Source organism: Apis mellifera, linkage group LG9 (genome assembly GCF_003254395.2).
Source record: "Apis mellifera strain DH4 linkage group LG9, Amel_HAv3.1, whole genome shotgun sequence".
NCBI classification, from domain to species: Eukaryota; Metazoa; Arthropoda; class Insecta; order Hymenoptera; family Apidae; genus Apis; species Apis mellifera.
Genome location: NC_037646.1, coordinates 11,438,627 through 11,456,716, shown reverse-complemented (window position 1 = coordinate 11,456,716; position 18,090 = coordinate 11,438,627). Strand labels below are relative to the sequence as shown.

The 18,090-nt window shown below is 28.9% G+C and overlaps 2 protein-coding genes across 15 annotated transcripts in view; both read right to left on the bottom strand.

The window, feature by feature from the left end:
- LOC411744 (spectrin beta chain) overlaps positions 1-11,989 on the bottom strand; it is a 29,682-nt gene extending 17,693 nt beyond the window's left edge. For all 10 annotated transcript variants that reach the window (XR_003305321.1, XR_003305325.1, XR_003305323.1 and 7 more), the window contains exons 1-2: positions 11,836-11,989; positions 114-302 (exon numbers count right to left, since the gene is read on the bottom strand). Coding sequence is in view for 2 of the 10 variants with exons in the window: in XM_006567391.3 (XP_006567454.1) it covers positions 114-249 (136 nt within the window). In the remaining 8 variants the exon portion in view is untranslated. The remainder of the gene's footprint in view (positions 1-113; positions 303-11,835) is intronic.
- A 1,116-nt stretch (positions 11,990-13,105) lies between these two features.
- On the bottom strand, positions 13,106-16,956 carry LOC409186 (vam6/Vps39-like protein). 5 transcript variants are annotated; one of them, XR_410900.2, is made up of 11 exons: positions 16,745-16,956; positions 16,371-16,544; positions 16,050-16,305; positions 15,726-15,958; positions 15,374-15,618; positions 14,865-15,290; positions 14,459-14,776; positions 13,959-14,385; positions 13,761-13,862; positions 13,370-13,687; positions 13,106-13,288 (listed from the first exon to the last, which is right to left on the bottom strand). XR_410900.2 is itself a non-coding variant. In XM_392710.6 (11 exons), the coding sequence occupies exons 1-11, from the start codon at positions 16,812-16,814 to the stop codon at positions 13,225-13,227; spliced, it is 2,640 nt and encodes an 879-aa protein (XP_392710.3). In that variant the 5' UTR covers positions 16,815-16,956; the 3' UTR covers positions 13,106-13,224. The 5 variants fall into 5 exon arrangements, 3 of the variants coding, with proteins under 3 accessions (XP_392710.3, XP_006567461.1, XP_016769446.1); XR_003305338.1 differs by having other exon boundaries at positions 13,765-13,862; XM_392710.6 differs by having other exon boundaries at positions 13,370-13,694.
- Between the last annotated feature and the right edge of the window lie 1,134 nt (positions 16,957-18,090).

The window sequence follows — 18,090 nt, the reverse complement described above, 5'->3', positions numbered from 1 at the left end:
ACGGCACGTGGTACAGAAAATGGCAAATTCGTCCTTGAGCGAGCGAGCGAGCGAGCGAGCCTCTCGTCGAAAGGCTATAAAAATAAAGAGAAGACAGGAACGGTCGAGCGTACCAGCTAAAGCTTTGATCCGTGAACGTTCGAAAAGTCTCGAACTCGAGTTTCCCCCGTCGTATTCGTACTCATCGACAATCTCTTGTTGTAGCGTCGGGTCCCAACCCCCGCGCACCACCGAGATGTCGGTCGTCATTTTGTCAATCGGACCAACAACTCACTTCTTTCTTACCCTTCGAAAGGGTGCTCCTGAAACAGAAACAGATTCATCGTCAATTTTTATCCCACCTTTTTTTTTTTTTTTATAAATCATACATCATCGAATCTCTCGAATACGTATCTCTCATATACACAACACTTTCACATCCGATCCCCACTTTTCTTCGACTATGAGAGGGCTGGATTGTTATTTTTAAAAACTCTCTATAGATCGACGTATTTTTCCCTTTAATAGTAAAAATATCCGATCCACTTTATCGTGCTATGTAACAACAATCCAGTCAAATTTTTTCAATTACGGATTTTTATAAATAAATAATTATTCTTTACAGTTTCCTCACTTCCCTTTAATGGTAAAAATTTCAAACGATCTGAATTACCATATTACATAACCACAATAATTCAATTAAGCGTTTCCCATCCAATTCTAATTTCCTTTTTCTCTTTTAGCGAACAAAAATTTCATCCGCTCTTATTACATTACTATAAACATGTTCGTTCGATAACAATACTTTATCCAAAATGTTTCAATTTTTTAAAAAAATTCTCTGATTAATATACTTATATTTTTCTTACTTCCCTTTAATAGTAAAAATTTCACCTGACCCATAATCTATATCATCCACAATAAATCGAATAAGCGTTCCAATCCTAATTTTCTCTTTCTTATCCCCCTTTAGAAAGTAAAAATTTTCATATATATATGCTTTACATATATTATTACATCGTGCCCATTCGATGACACGAGATACCTACGTAACAATAGCCAAATTGTTTCAATTACGGATCACGGTATCAGGAAGGAACGATTTAAGGATACGAAGAGAAGAGCCGGGACGAACGAACGGTATATATTCATCCGTTTGTAACGTCCATGGCGTATGCGACGCCATTGGCGCATATTTCGCACGTGTGACATCATTCGCATGATGTAATCGCACGAATCCCACACACGTTCTCATTACGTATACGCAAGGCAACGAGTTGTGTCCACGACTACGATACAGAATAAACGGTGTACGTGCACTTGACAATAAGCTGTGTAACGTTTCTTTCCTCAAAATCCTCTCTCTCTCTCCTCGCGATCGCCAGACGTATCTCTGACGTAACGATCGAAGATAAGATAAGACTTTTTTTTATTAGCCTTACTTAATACGATATATCGTGCAGTATATATCTGATAAATATAATATCGAACTTTCAAGAGATTTCGATAAAAACACCTCTCGCGTTTTTTTTTTTTTTTCCTTTTTTTTTTCATTCAATGAAAATACGATAATCGAGCGAAATCGTGAAATAACACGATTAAATCGAGCGTGTTTGATATAAATTATCGCTTGTCTCGAGAATTAAAGAGTTAAAACTATGTAATATTATTACGTAGAAATAATGTAATATTATTTCTAATATTTTTCGAAACTTGTACTCGAATTGTTAAATATTTTTAAACGAATAATTTTTGGAGAGAAGAAAGGTATGCTCTCTGCTTCTTAAAATAAATTCGCATTGAAATCGAAGCTCGATTTTGATAAACAATGGATGGAAATGGTGTTAATACAGAAGATCTAAATCAACATCTTTAATCTTTTTTAGTTGTATGATGTCCAAGCAAACTGGACGGTCTAAACGACTAGCAAACAGTTCCTAAACCAATAATCTCTCCTCAAACTGTAACTCTCCAAATTTTGATTTCATAGTGCATATTCAACACAATTTTGTGAAATCTTCAAACATACCCAAAGCCTTAAAAGTTTCTCCACTTTCTTTCACCCCATTTCAATAATCTTCGATATTAAAAATCTTGCTTGTATCGATAACCAATATATTCGTCAAAATTATTTAAATCACTTAAAATATTTGCGATCCAAAGAAACAATGGCAACAATCCAAAAAAAATTACCTAAGTAATATCGTGTAATTGTAAAAAGAGAAAAAAAAAAAAAAAAAAAAAAAAAGAAAAAGAAAAAGAAAATAAACGAGCCGTATCAGAGACCGTGGCAAAAGAATAAAGGAATTTTTTCAACTCGACTCCGGCAAGAAAAAGAACCTGAACTGAATTCTTATCATCACGCTTCATTTGCGCTCAATACTCTCGATTATGCAATTTCAATCGGCGATATCCTATAAAAGTCAATTTGCTCGATCGAGGCGATGAAATCATGTCCACGATATGTTTTATTCATTCCTTCGACGTATATTGATATCCTCTGCTCTGTTGGTAAGTAAGCAAGCAACGGGATTTTGACGCATCTCTATCTTACATCTAAATCTAAAAATCGCCGAAGATATCCAGAGATGTTCGATCGCCGTGTTTTTTTTTTTTTTTCCTTCTTTTCGAATTTTTTATCATAAATTAAACGAAAAAAAATTAAACGAAAAGCTTTCTTGCATACGAAGATAAAAAATCGAATGAATGAATTGAGAGAGAGAGAGAGAGAGAGAGAGAGGGAGATTCGTTTTTCTGCTTCTTTCGTTTCCATTCATCGTTTTCTTCCACCATGCTATTTCTATTACACGATAGATATACGATTACGTTTAATTGGTTCACCGCTAGTTCTACGCGAAATATATGCGCGGTTACGCTGTTGCACAATCTTTATTTACTGTTCCGGGAATAACTTCTGTAGTGTATTATTCTGAACGTATCTAGAATTAGTCACGCGTTCGTGGCATCGAAGAATTGCACTTTCGTACGCCTTCGCGAAATTAATCTTCCAGATTTTTCAACACGTTCGTCGATTCACAAATTCACGGTCGGTAAGGTAGAATATTTCTTTTTTAAAAAATAAATATATATATATATATATTAGAGAGAGAGAGAGAAAGTTTTAGGATTAAACAAATTTTACTTCTAATATTAGGCCCAAATATTGATCCATCAGGCTTCTGGGAACCGCTTATCGAGAAAATATTGTTTTTTCGAGTATTTTCCAATATCCGAGAGAATGTATTGCGATCCAGAGAATTTCTGTTCTCGGTCCAAAATCCTTCAACGTTCATCTTGCTCCGAGAGCAAGTGCACACGGCTAATATATCGCGCGGACAGCCGTGCAAAAACTCAAGGAAAACCACAGTAAGTGGATACGGGCATCGTTATTTCACGGCGACATTTCGCTGTGGAAGCGGTGACATTGCCAGTTTCAGCCAAGAAAGAGAGAACACCTAGGACGACATCGATACCCTTTAACGAAAAAAAATTCCGTCTCTATGTACTATGTTTCTATGCAAATAACCATAGAGAAAAAGAAGAAGAAAAAGAAGAAGAAGAAGAAGATAACTGCCTCCTCCTCCTCCTCCTCCTCCTCCTCCTCCTCCTCCTCCTCCTCTCAGTTGCTCAACCTTTTGATTTCTGAGGCGAGCGAGGCTGGGGTCATGGATGCCTCGGGATACGTCTGTAGAACGCACTTTCGAATTTCAACAAACCGTCTACGCCAACATTCATCAACTAATCTTATACCCGCCTTCCTTTTCGCGAGTAAATACACGCTTTCCTCGAATCGATAGTAGGACGAAACGAAGCTACGAATACGTTTATATTTTCCTGTTGTTTAGAAGGAAACTTTGCCCTCCGTTATCCATTTATCCAAATATTGAGTTATTTCACAGATCGTAAGATACGCTTACGATAAACTTATCGATTTTTCCCGATAAGGAACGACGAAGAGAAGATCACGTTATTCGCATATGAAAATAAGCGGCAATTAAAATTTTTCGAGTCACCCGGTAGATTGTCCGATCGAGATTCTCGATCGGCCCGATTTACAAAACTCGATCTGAATGGATCGAAGAGACGGAAGAGTAAAGCGACGTAAGAATGAATGGCATACTCCAAGTGTCTGTCGGACACTTACGGTAAATTAAGAGCAATTACGGGAGGCATGGTTTTAATGAGCATTGCCAGAAAGCAGAAGGGAAGAGAAACCGTTTCGACTACACGGGTAGAGCAGCAAGGGTATAAAGATTAATTCTGCCTCGAGAGCCGACCGAGAGTGGGCGGAGTGAAATGAATCACAAAAGTGAATGACACGGTGAGGAAGATTAACCTTTTGCTCGTTCTATTCTAATTCGCGAGAGAATTGATTCGTGGCGAAAGATATCAAGATTCTATGCTATATTTCTCCTTCTTTCGACGACAAAAAGACGACGTTTCAAAACATTGCGGTTCGACCTCCTCGAAGGTCAAACTTTTATATGTTTACCGTTTGAAGCATTCGAAGTACGAAGTACGGTAACAACTCATTCGCGAGTTCCAACTTTAAACTGCCGGGAGACGAGGGAGCCACTGTCCTAGTTAGTTGCGCGAAAACAGTTGGAAGAGACAGAAACGAAAACAGTGAAGCTCTTTGTCCTTTTGACGCGAGAAAGCAAAGCCTTCTACACTGTGAATTCTTCACAATTCCGCAACGTTTTGTAGTCTTCGCGCATATCGATTTGCGAGTAGACACTTTTCCAACAAACGCTTCTAGTCTCTCTAAACCTTAAAGTTTTTTTCTTCGTCTTAAAATTTCACCTTTTTCCGGTTTTCGACCGATTCTCAATCCTCAACTCCTTTGAAATTATCCATTAGAATTTTTCTTAATTTACAATTGCTAACGCGTGTCCATAAAATTATTTTAGGTTAAAGTTCCATCAATCTCGTAAAATTATATATTATTATCTTGTATAATTATTTTATTATTTCGAATACAGATACACGTAAATGATTATTATTACGCAGGAAAAGGAGTTTTTTTTCCTTAGTAAATTAAATTATATCATCAAGAATTTTTCTTCCTTTTCCTTTCTTCAGCTTCGCCTTCACCTTGACTCGAAAAAAAAAAGCTTCGTGACCTTTCTCTCTTCGGTCAAAGCTATTCTCACATTCGCTCGAAAGTTCATTGCCTAGACGAAATGATTACAATAACACGATTATCGAATCGAGGAAAAGAATGAATTCATCCGAGAACATCATAAGTCCATATATATATATAAAATATAAAAATACATATATATACATAAATTTATATATAGAATTAATCCAATCGGCTTTCCGTGTACATTAAAACCCCTCTCGAGGCGGGTGATTGTATATCCACCAGATGTACGTGTACCTGTACGTGTATTCGATGCAGTGCACAAAAGAGCACGATATACCGACTCGACACCGAAGGTAAGATGAACTCGTCACGAACACAGCGTCAGGCTATTGATTTTCCACCGGAGTCACCGTGGCGCCAATGTTCACGATATAGGTGTATTATATTATACCCTGTGCTCCGATCGTAACCTATCCTCTCCTTTGCCAATATCCACGGATATAAAATTGACGAAAATAATTAAATATTTCTTGTTCCTATCTTTCAACTTGTCTTCACAAATCATTGGAATATACAATCGATTATCAAAAATAGATTTTTACTACGATTCTTTTTTCACCGATATTTAATTTTATCGCAATATTTTTATCGCATCGCGCTTTTATTTAGAAATATATTTTCTTTAATTCGAATATCGTTACGATTATTAAAATTTAATAATTTCTCGATCAGTTTGTTGATTAAATCTTCTTATTAATTTAGAGAAAAAAAGTTTGTGAAGAGAAAAAAATATCGATGCAATTGGAACACGTGTATATTTTTCCAATCAATCAAACGAGAGAATGTAAATATAAATGAAAGAGAATAATTACTCTCTCGTGAATGGATGTCAATCGAAGAAAAAAAAAAAAAGATAGAACAAATAAACGAAGAAAGGAGAGAGAAAACGAAAAGGTAGATGGTTATTGTATTCGTATCGATCGTTTTTTGGAGTGCCACTACGTACAGTTAAGATATATACATATCTTCTCTGAACTTGCGTACAACAATCCCAAAGGGAGTACTACCACTTGACGAGTACCCTTATAACGTACTCGTGGTTAGAGTACTGTACTGAACGTACTTTCTTGAAAAAAAAAAGAAGAAGAGAAAGTATGATCATTTTGAATCGACGTTGACTCGAAATAAATAAAATGGGAAAAAACAACGATGAAATTATTCGCAACGGAAATAATAGAAAATATACGTTCGATTTTATAACGAAGGCGTAAATTAAACTTCGAATTGAAAGAACAATTAATTAAACGTGACTAGTTGCCACGAGACTATCTAACTAAGATATCTAAAGAGAGACAATGGGGCGACGAAAATCGAGGTAGGCGCGGAATGACCTGATTTTCAGCATCTCTGGCTCCAGAAGAGAAGGCCGTCCACAATGTGACTTTATCCGACCCGGAGGAGGGATCCATTCGCTAATGGGGTTAAGAGGAAGACTGGGCTATGCATCGACTCGAAAATCGTGTAAATAGGATACGGATAAGAGTCAATATCGTGTAATAACTTTTCTTAATTAATTTGTGGAACAAGGTTGAAAAGGGAAAATATGGGAAAATGTATTTTGAAATTCGATCCTATTTTCATTATTTTTATCGAATATTTATTTATGGATCATGAATCGAATTAAATGTTCAAATCTCTCAATGTCTAATCACCTGCTAGTTAATTTATTACAAATACACACGGATTTTGTATTTAAGATAATTTGAAGAAACAAAAATTGCGAAAAATTGCGAAAAAGGAAATTTATTTATTGAAGATTGTTAATTGGAGAAAAATTTCTTCATCGCTTAAACTATAACTTTTTCTTAAATGGAATATTATTTAATTAAATGAAATATAATTTTTCAAAAATCGAAATTTCAAAAGAATCATCACTTCTAAAAGATATAATTATATCTCGAAATATCTTCGTTTAGTGGCGTTCTCTATTAAGAAATCGTTAGCATAAAACCCATGGAATGACTCTATTTATCGATCTCGTGTTTGCACGAATGCGATGCGGATTGAATCTGCTTTTCTGAATCCCCGCAAGTTTGCAGGTTTTTGACCTTTCGATGCTGCACGCCGAGTCATCCTCGATAAATAGAAAAGCACGCCGGGTGCCAAAGAATTTCAGATCCGAGTAAACCAATAATCTCCGATCCGCCAGGAAATATCATATACAACAACTTTAGCCTGTTCTTTGTTTAATCGACACAGATTCTTAATAACCCTTCCTTTAGTATTCGCTCGCTAGTTTTTTTTTCTTTTTTTTCAATTGTTTTTGAGTTGATACAACGCACATATATAGTTTCTAATCCACGTAATATTCCATTATAATGCGTTGTCACGGTTATTTTAGTTTTCATTCATTCGAACGAGTAACTATTACATTCAATTTCGAAACGTTCGTATGTAAAAATTGAAAGAAACAAACAGCTGCGCAAATAATTGTTTTATAATTAGTAATAATACAATTTTTTCTATCTCTCTCTCTTTCATTGGAATTAAAAATTATTTTAAATAATTTACATCTTTCTTTTTTTCTTTTTTTATCGCCACAAAAAGACGACAAAACTTTCCTGATTGCGTGATTAATTCGAATAAATTCGAATAATTCAATGATTGTCGTCACAAGATTAAATAAAAAAAATCTAACCTAACCTAACATTTCATTTACAATTGTGATCTTCGATCAGATTTACATTTCCTTTGAATTCCGTTGAGGTTAATGAAAAGAAATTCCGATGATTTAACGATCATCTTCAAACACTCGCATGATCGAACACATTTTTTAAAATACTTTGATACGTTTCAAAAATCCTAAAATGGAGAGTTTTTATCGTAAAAATATAATTGAATAAACGTTTTTAATCTATTCTAATATTCCAATGCACGAATGATAAAATTCTTCGCTTCTCTCCTATATATATATTTTGGTGAATAGGAAATTCCAAGGGCAGAGGTTTATACAGCGTATATTTCGGGACGAATAAGTATATGGAACACGAAGGCCGAAAAAAAAGCGTCGATTAAGGCTACAGAGGCTGGTGCATAGGGCATAGCTAGTCGGCCGTTGTACACGAAATACGTCACGTCCGCATTTACGTTAATCTGCTGTCGGCCGACTTGGATACCTCCGTCATTTACTCGAACGTGTTACAACGCATCGTTTACCACTTAAATCACCGACCAAAAATTTCTATGTCGGATTCGGTAATACACCACTTCGAGTAGAATGTAACTAGAATATAACTAGAGAAAAGTGAAATCCATGGAATTATTATATATATATATATATATATATATATATCAAATAATGAATGATATAAAGATATATGTTTACTTATGTTTACTTCTTTTCTTTTTTAAGAAAATTGTATAATTCTTAGAATAAAATTGATATTCAAAGATTGAAAATTTTGTGGGATTACAGCGATTTCTATTTCTAAAATTTTCCAATGCACATTTTTTCAATTTTATTTTATCATGCAATAAATAAAAAATGCTTGATAAAATTTTAAATACATTTGTCAAGCGTTCGTTTCGTCGATACGATATAAAATATTTTTATATATATATTCATTGACAGAAAATACTTTTTTCGATTATTTTTAAAACGGATATCTTCACTTAATTCGGTCCCTGCAAAATGAAAAGTTTCCTCGTTTATAAATACGCTACCTGTGATTCATCCGTCCCGACAAGCGCAACGTAAAGAATTGAAAAAGCGTCTCGTCGAATAAGAAAGCAATATTTCCTCTTATAAGACATAGACGCCATTTTATATTCGTTTCAATTAACAAATTTGACGTCGGTCAATTAATCGATCACGCGATACAAGCTTCGAAGTAACTTGGTTGGCAAGTTACTTATCTCAAGAACTAGTTTCTTCTAATGATAAAAAAAAAAAAGAAAAGAAAAAAAAAAGTAAAAGCAAAAGCTTCAACAACGACGAATGATAAATAGCTGAAAATAATTATACAATTTTTTTAACATACATCAGTAATGTTATATAGAATTATATGTTTTGTGTACGATATAATAAATCAAACAAAAAAAATGTTATATATGTTACAGGACTTAAAACGTAATATATGTTTCATTCGTAATCTTTCTAATTTTCACACGATTATATTTCTCTGAGTGAGTGAGAAAATGATAATGATGTAATTAAAAAAAAAAATTGAAAATATAATTATAACAAAAATAATAACAATATTTATGCATAATATGTATTGTATGAAACGCGTTATAGATAAAAGAAAATTGGAAAATTGGATAATTAGCACGATTCAATATCTCTATAATATATTATTATGGGATGTATTTATTACATATTATGCTGCAATATCGTTTCCCTATGGCGCATAATATATATACATATAAATATGGATACGCTAATTAGAGCAGAAACATTTAAAATGTTGTGCGAATATTTTTAAAAGAAAGTAATGTAATCTATCTTCTTCAAGAATTTAACAATGCAATAAATATTTATAATTACGGCATATATAAATAAAATATATATTTATATTTATAGATAAAATTATACTTGTATTTACATAACGTAAAGAAACATAAGAATAAAAAAAAAAATATTAAATCTTTGCATATCATTTATGAATATATATGAATATTCAACGATTTCTTGGACACAAAGTAAAGTTTTCTGCAATAAATGCCTCTGAAATCGTTACAAAAAATTACAAGTTTCAAAATTTAAGTTTCCAAACAATCATGGAAAATATAGTAAATATCAAAAATAAAAAAAAATTATATAAATTATATATAAAACAAACTTAAACTTTTGATATATTTAATTTTTACATGATTGATTTGTATATTTGTATATTCCTGAAAATGATATGTAATTTATGCTTTTCCCTAATATAATTTTTTTTATATTATATATTTTTGTAATAGAAATTGTAATATAATTTTTCTACAATAAGAAAAGAAATTTAATTCTATAGATATTATTATATTTTTAACTTGTATGCAGTAGATGGTATTTTGACATACATTGTTATGATTTGAATGAAACGGATAGATGTCGCCAAAAACGCGACCCGGAAGGAGCGATCGGCACGACACTAATTTATTAATTTATTCCAAAGACGTGCACACGCCCAAGCCCGGCAACGGTGACGTAACTGTAAACATAACATCGAACGAGAACAAAAAAGAATCAGTGATTCGCAAAAAAAAAAATTATCAAACGATTATTATAACTTTTTTCTATTTTTAATCCTTCAATTTGTGTATATTAATTTATATATAAATTTTATAAACAAAACTTACGAATGTTATGAGAATCAAACTAGTAAATCAAACTATTTTGAAATTTACTTTCAAATATCAAAATGTTTTCAAATATCGTGAATGTAAAAACAAATATAAACATATAAATTTTATTTTTAAAATCTGACTAGAATAATTTAAATGTAGTGACTTTTTATTCTAATATCGTATACATAATAATTTATGACATTTTATCATCAATTTAACAATTTTTGACAATGACTCAGCATCAGTTTCGGTGATGACGAAATCGATTTGCACAAAAGAAAATGACAAACGTATAACGTATTAAATTAATTAAAGAACTATGATATGTAATTAAGTCACTTTTATTAATATTGAAACCAAATCAATATAAATAAAAATTATTCATCGCTATATTTATATATAATTATATATATATATATATATATATATATATATATATATATATATATATATTTTTAGATATATGTTTACAATTTTTATATTAAAATATATATAAGAATTATTTTGACATAAGTCCTATAAGAAAAGATCATAATTAAATATCTATAGAATTATCAAGATAAAATAATATATACATGTTGTATATATATTTTAAAGCGATTAAGATTAGATTATCTTTCGTTTAGCTTTTCCTAGAAATTATTTTTCAATATAAGATAGAATGAAATTTTAAGAACTTAAAATAATTAAAAACGAACAAAAGTACGATGACTATATTTTCAAACAATAATATATATTCGTAAAACCCTTTTTTTACTTTATATTATGTCACATATTTATAAAACACTGTAAAAATTTATTTTTAATCGATGATAAGATGAAAAAAACATTCAATTTTACACAACGGTATTCAAATACTTGACAGATTTTCAGTAGAGAAAATTAGGTCACCAATAGATAGGTCGTCTTGACAGGTGAATAAAACTGTTCAGAAAACACCATATAGCGGAAATTAAAGCGCTATAAATGAACATAACTCGAAAACACAAAAGTTAATTCCAGAAAATATAATAATAATATGATAATAGTATAAATTTATCGTACCATAAAACTAATTATACGCAAATAAAAAATTATAAATAATCCTATCGATGAGATAAAACAAAAGAACATTACATTATTTAATCGTATAATGAACACAGATTCGTTGTTAGAATCAATGCCGCATTTGATCAAAGACTTATAAGAAATAAAACAATTACGATAAATGACAAACGATCTCACGTACCAAAAGAATATGAATGCCGTTCGAGCGCTGTCAAAGATATATGTAATGAAATGCTGTATAATAATCCAGAAGTAAAGAGAAATCAGAGAAGCTAAGGCGGTACACGCCATTTTTATCTGTAAAGTCTAAGCCGTCACGAGACAACCGATTGTACAATTCAATTACTTTTGCGTTTTCGAACAGAAACCAAAAGAAACCATGTACCTACCTTCTCGTAAGGATACCCTGCAACACCGTTTTATTCCAATACTCGCATAAAAACCAGCCGATGTACACCAAAAACCACCGATAACGATCCACACAAATCCATCCACACATTCGACCAGCGCGCAACTGACTGAGCGCATACGGCGTCGACCTACGCCAGCGTAGCTAGTCCCAATTTTGATCCACCAATGAAACATAAGCGTAACATTATGAACATCTGCAGCAAATTGGTAATTTCATAAAATATTTTTAATATTTAAAAAAAAGTTATTTAATTATTTATCAAAAATGTATTACAACGATATGATTGTTGTACACTATTTGCAAAAATGCATAAAAATATATTTTAATAATATAAATTGTTTAACATAAAACATATCTATATATATTATTTAATACGAGTAAATATAATTTTCTATTATATTTAAAAAAAAAAAAAAACAATCCATGATCGATAAAATATCCGACAAAATGATTGTTATTTTTGAAAAATATTTTTCTTATATATATATTTTTATAATTCTATAAAAATTCTATAAATATTAAAAATTTTTGTGCAATAATGTTTAAAATACAAAAATATTTCTATCAAATTTTATTGAAACGATAGAAATATTTATTTTATTTTATATGATATATATTGTTTATATATAAATGCATAATTTTTTAATTGACAATAATATTTTATTATAAAAATAAATAAAATTATCTTATTAGCATAAAAAGATAACTAATTTATATATTTTTTAAATGGATTTAAATGATCAAAACGTATGTGATTACGGCTACACTTATACCTGCCTTGTAACAACCGGCGTAGGAATACAAGATAGCTTATGACATCACTAGTCCCGTTTACCCACATTCTGGACCGGGCACGCCCCATCCTTACTGTTAATCATTATTATAAAAATTTTAAAACAAAAGTTTATTAAAAATATAACTCATTTTAAATATTCAAGAAAAATTAAATTGACAATGAAGTCATGTAAATAAGAATAAGTGCATATAATATAAATAATTATATTTATATTTTTATTACGAATTATTATTTTCTTATAATTGATATTAATTGATATTAATTTTATACAATATTTTTCAATTAAAGGATAAAAAATAAAAAGTCTTTAATTATAATTTGTTTCAAGAATAACAAATGTATATAAATGTATATAAATATATAAATATATACAATTAAATCTTTTTTTAATTTTTTCTAACATAAAGTAATATTATAATAAAAATAAATTAAGAACATATCACAGTAAATATAAATAGAAAAATAATGGAAAATGTATATATTTATACATATAACATGGCAGAAGTACATCATAATGTACATTTTACATTACTTAATATAAATATATTTAAATTATAATACACATATAAGTTATGCTTTACGATCTTGACATGAATAATGTACAATATCACCATTCGGATATCTCGCAAATGCACTGAAAAATAATTTATATTTCAATTTATTTATATGATGACATTATCAGTCAATATTGATAAAAGATATATTGAATACTAACCTCTGATTACCGAATCTTTTTTTACAGACTGGACATATGTTAAATTCTGTCATAAGAACGCTTTGTGATTCATAATGCATACGTTGTTCTTGTACTTGCAAGTGTTCAGCATAAAGCAAACCTTTTAAGACTTGTATTCTTCGTTTAGCATTCAATTTTTCCTGTAAACTGACTTCTAAAAAATGCCTTATTCTACCTATAGAAACATTATCAGGTAGAATTTCTAATGCCTTTAAAGGATCTATCTTCGCTGCGTGTTCTTCGAGCAATCGAAGCGCCATTTCCAAATCGGGCTGTGCTGTTTTTTGAATTTCTGAACTACACCCTGATATAAATATGTACTATTCATTATTTTAAAATGAATATTATATTGGATATGATAAAATTTTACCTGCCATCAAATTTTCTTTATCATCAGGTTTCAATAATTGTTGAATAAGCATTACATAAACTTCATCAGCTCCATTAGATTGTTTTTGTTTATCTGCATTTTCTTCATATAAAAATAAAATAATTGTATATATTTATAATAATAATATAATTATATAATAATAAATAAATACTTTTTAATATTTAAGCTAATACCTACTTTGATATCTAGTGTATACTTTATTACAATACTCAATTGCTTTTGGTACATCATTAAGAAGACTAATATATATTGAAATAACTTGCTGATGACGTGCAAGTCGTTCAAGAATAATTGCGCGTTCTTCGAATAAATTATCGAATGGAAAATGAACTAATACTGTTTCAGGCATATAATGCTCAGATTTTTGTAAAAATTGTTGTAATTTTTGCCTAATATATTGAGCTGTTTGTTTTTCGGCTGGTGTAGCATTTTCACTCATACATGCTAAACATTTTTCTTTATATTGATGTATTAAAACATTATGGAACAAAAGATTAGTATCTTCCCAAACATGTACTACATGTTCTAAATATGTTATAACTAAATCCTTATGACAACGAAGAAGATAATCCAACACTTTTGCTCTTGGTAATTGTTCGACTTCCTAGAATTATAAACGCAATTTATAAAAAATATATTATAAAAACCTACAAAAAATATTATCCAATATACATTACCTGTATATCTTCTATAAAAATTCGAAGTCCTTGTTCTGGATCTTCATTCAAGACCCAACCAGCAAATTTTAAAATTAAATCTATATAATCTTTACCAAGGTGCTGCAAATATTGTATTGTTCTTGCAGTACCTTTTAGACTAGAATCATTTTCTTTTGCATGTTTTTCAAGAAGTTCTAATGCTTTTCTGTGTTGTCCTTTAGTTTGATATAATATAATAAGTTCAGGATATTTTTGATGCATTAATAAAGTTTTTTCAGCTTCTGCCAAATGACAGTGATTTAACCTGAGTAACGGTGCTACTAATGCATCAGTGGTCTATAAAAAATTTTTATAAATTATAATTGCATAAACATGATTGCATAAATGATTGAAATTATAGCTATTTATTATTGTTATAAATTACCTGCAAATAACATTTTAATAAAGTTGTATCTATTATTTTTAATAGCTGTTCTGTGGCTACTGCTGTCATATTTTTTTTCCCTTCTATCAGAGATTTTTCTTTGATATTATCTTTATCCTTGGCTTTTGAATCTCCCATTAATTTGTGTCTAACTTCAGTAAGAAAAACTATTAATGCACGTAGACCTTTTTCCAAATCATGATCTTGAAGTTTAGGTAATGTTGGATCACTGACTTCAGGATTATTACTAGATGGTGTAACTAAATCAGGAAATAACATAATTACTTCATATGGATCTGTTCCTATTTTTAAAAATTGGTCCATTGCTTCTTGAAATCTTTTACTACGGAATAGATGATGAGCATATAAAGTTTGAATTTTATATATTTGTTTCACTTTTTCCTCCTCAGATATATCTGACAAACTCTAAAATAACAAAAAATTTTATATTAAAATTAGACTAAATACTAGAATGAAAAAAAAAACAATAAAATATGTTATTAACATACAGTTAATTTTAATGCCAATTGAAATTGAGTTTGTTCAAGTAATGTTCTAATTTGGTGTGTTACATCAATTGCTCTCACACACCAAACATGACTAATTGATGCAACAAAAACTTTTCCTTGTTTACATCTATATATAAGCCTAGCTTTGTTTAAATCCTTTATTGTTTGTATGTGCAAACAACCTTCTGTAGTATATACTTCTAATCTATCATGTACAATTCCAAGTAGATAAGGATCATCCCAAGCTAAAATAATTCAATTTATATAATATTTGCATATCATTGCATATTCAAAAAAAAATCATATATAATTCTTAATTAATTAATATTAACTAATTATATATATTTTATACCTATTGCACTTGGTGTATCAGACCATTTTACTGGATTATGCTGAATTAATTCCCCTCTAGTATCCATAACAAATGATTGAGAATCTTTTCCCAACACAAAAGAATTATCAGATAATTTTGTAACACTTGGTTCAGGAGATTTTCCAGTTGGAAATAACTCTTTAGTTTTTCCATTTAAATCTAATATTGTATATGATAATCCACGAAAACCCAAAACTAATGTTTCACCACACCTTTGAAATAATTAAAACATATTTTTTTTATATATAATTAAATAATAAATTATTACAAACAAATTATTCTACATAAAATATAATATGATACCAAGATAATTCACGTGGTATATCTGGCACAGTTAATTCAAGATCATTAAATGTCTCAAATTTTTTTCCTTTTGATTTATATAACTGTAGCTTACGTTTCACAACAACACATAAGTGTACAATTGTGTGTTTTTCACCATTTATGATTTGATTTGGTTTTATGTCTAAACTGAACAATGTAGCACCACGAGTTTTTTGTAACTGATATAATTGTTGAAAGTTTAAAGAGTTTAAATCATGAACACATATTATATTATCTACAAAGAGATATGATAAATTATATATTCTACTCTTAATTTTAAAAATTAATTAATAAAAATACCTGTTAAAATTATTAGCAAATTATATTCTGGTATAACATCTATTTGTGTAATACGCTTTTTGTTAAAATTTTTACTATGACGTAATAATTCTAATTTATGATTATCGTCTGATACAGAAGGTACATTATACATAAGAAGATGACCTTCTCTTGTTCCAATTAATAAATTATCATCTATAATATTTTATTATTATTCACTATACTTAGATATTTATACAAAATAATATTAGAAATAAAAATTTAAATAACTTTAAATTCATTTTTCGAAAAAGCAACAAAAAAAATTTTACATATAAAAAAAAAAGAAATATTTGCATAAAACTATAGATTTAGAATTAAAAACATTTAGTTATTGAAGGTTATGTATTTCGTACCATACGCAGCCATAGACTCTATTTGAACAGATATATTTAATATTGATGTTTCTTCATAAGCGTCATGCATTTTAACGTTATTTATTATTTATTTTTCTATAAATCCACAAAATAAAGAAACAATTTCTTTAATATTAATAATTAGATTTCAAACAACTTGATATTTCGACTTCAACTATTGAACGGCATGTTCAAATAAATTGATATTAAGTAAACTGATTATCAATAAAATATATTTTTATATATATGTAATATTGTTATTTTTAGATATTAAGTATTTAAAAAAAATTTTATATTGATTCATGTAAAATAAAATTAAATTTAATAATCATAAATTTTTATGATTTTATGTAATTATAGTTCTTAAATATTTTTTAAAAATTATATATGACTTTTTAATAAAAAAAAAAAAAAGAATCATAAATTATTATAAATTATAATGTAATTATAATGTACAAATAAAAAATTATTGTAATTGTTTTTTATTAAAATATTACTATTCTATTTATATTTAATTAATATAAATAAAATATATTTAATTATATTCTGTATTTATAAAATTTATAAAATTAAATAGATTAATATAATTTTTAAAAAATATTAAAAAATATTATTATTTAAATAAGAAAATAAACAGGACGGGAAATGTATTTATTACAAATATAGAATATACAGAGCTAACATTCAATACATGTTTTTTCCTATACCCCTAGGTCACTAGGAATCTTTTATTATTTTTGTTTTATTCTTAATATTACTAATTTGACTTAGAGTAACATTACAACTCAGAGTAAAATTGGTAATGGTTGGAATTGAAATTAAATTTTAATATAAAATTACAAATAAGAAATAAAATTACAAAAAATAGATTATGGATTATATAATTGTAAATATATAAACTTACATTTTATATATGATTATATTTATTAAAATAGTTTATATAATTATACTTTGCGAATTAGAAATAAAAATGAAAAATCTATATTTTTTTATATTGAAGATATATTAGAAGATATATTATTATATTTTATATTAAGAATATTATAATTTTGAAAAAAAATGATGAAAATATATTTAATTGATATCCTATATTTTAACTGATCTGGCGCCAAGAATAAGAAAATAATAGAACAGAGAGAGGATAAAAATTATGAAATCAGTGCCTTCTTTATTGCAAATGAAGATAAATATAGATAAAGACAAAACAATAGGAGAAGGATAGAGATAAAGTAAGAATTAATTGAAAATCATTTTTTAAATGCCAAAGATCTTAATTAACTTTATCTTTTAAAAACAAAAGATAAAGTTAATTAAAAATTGAGAACCAACTTTTGAATACTTTTAAA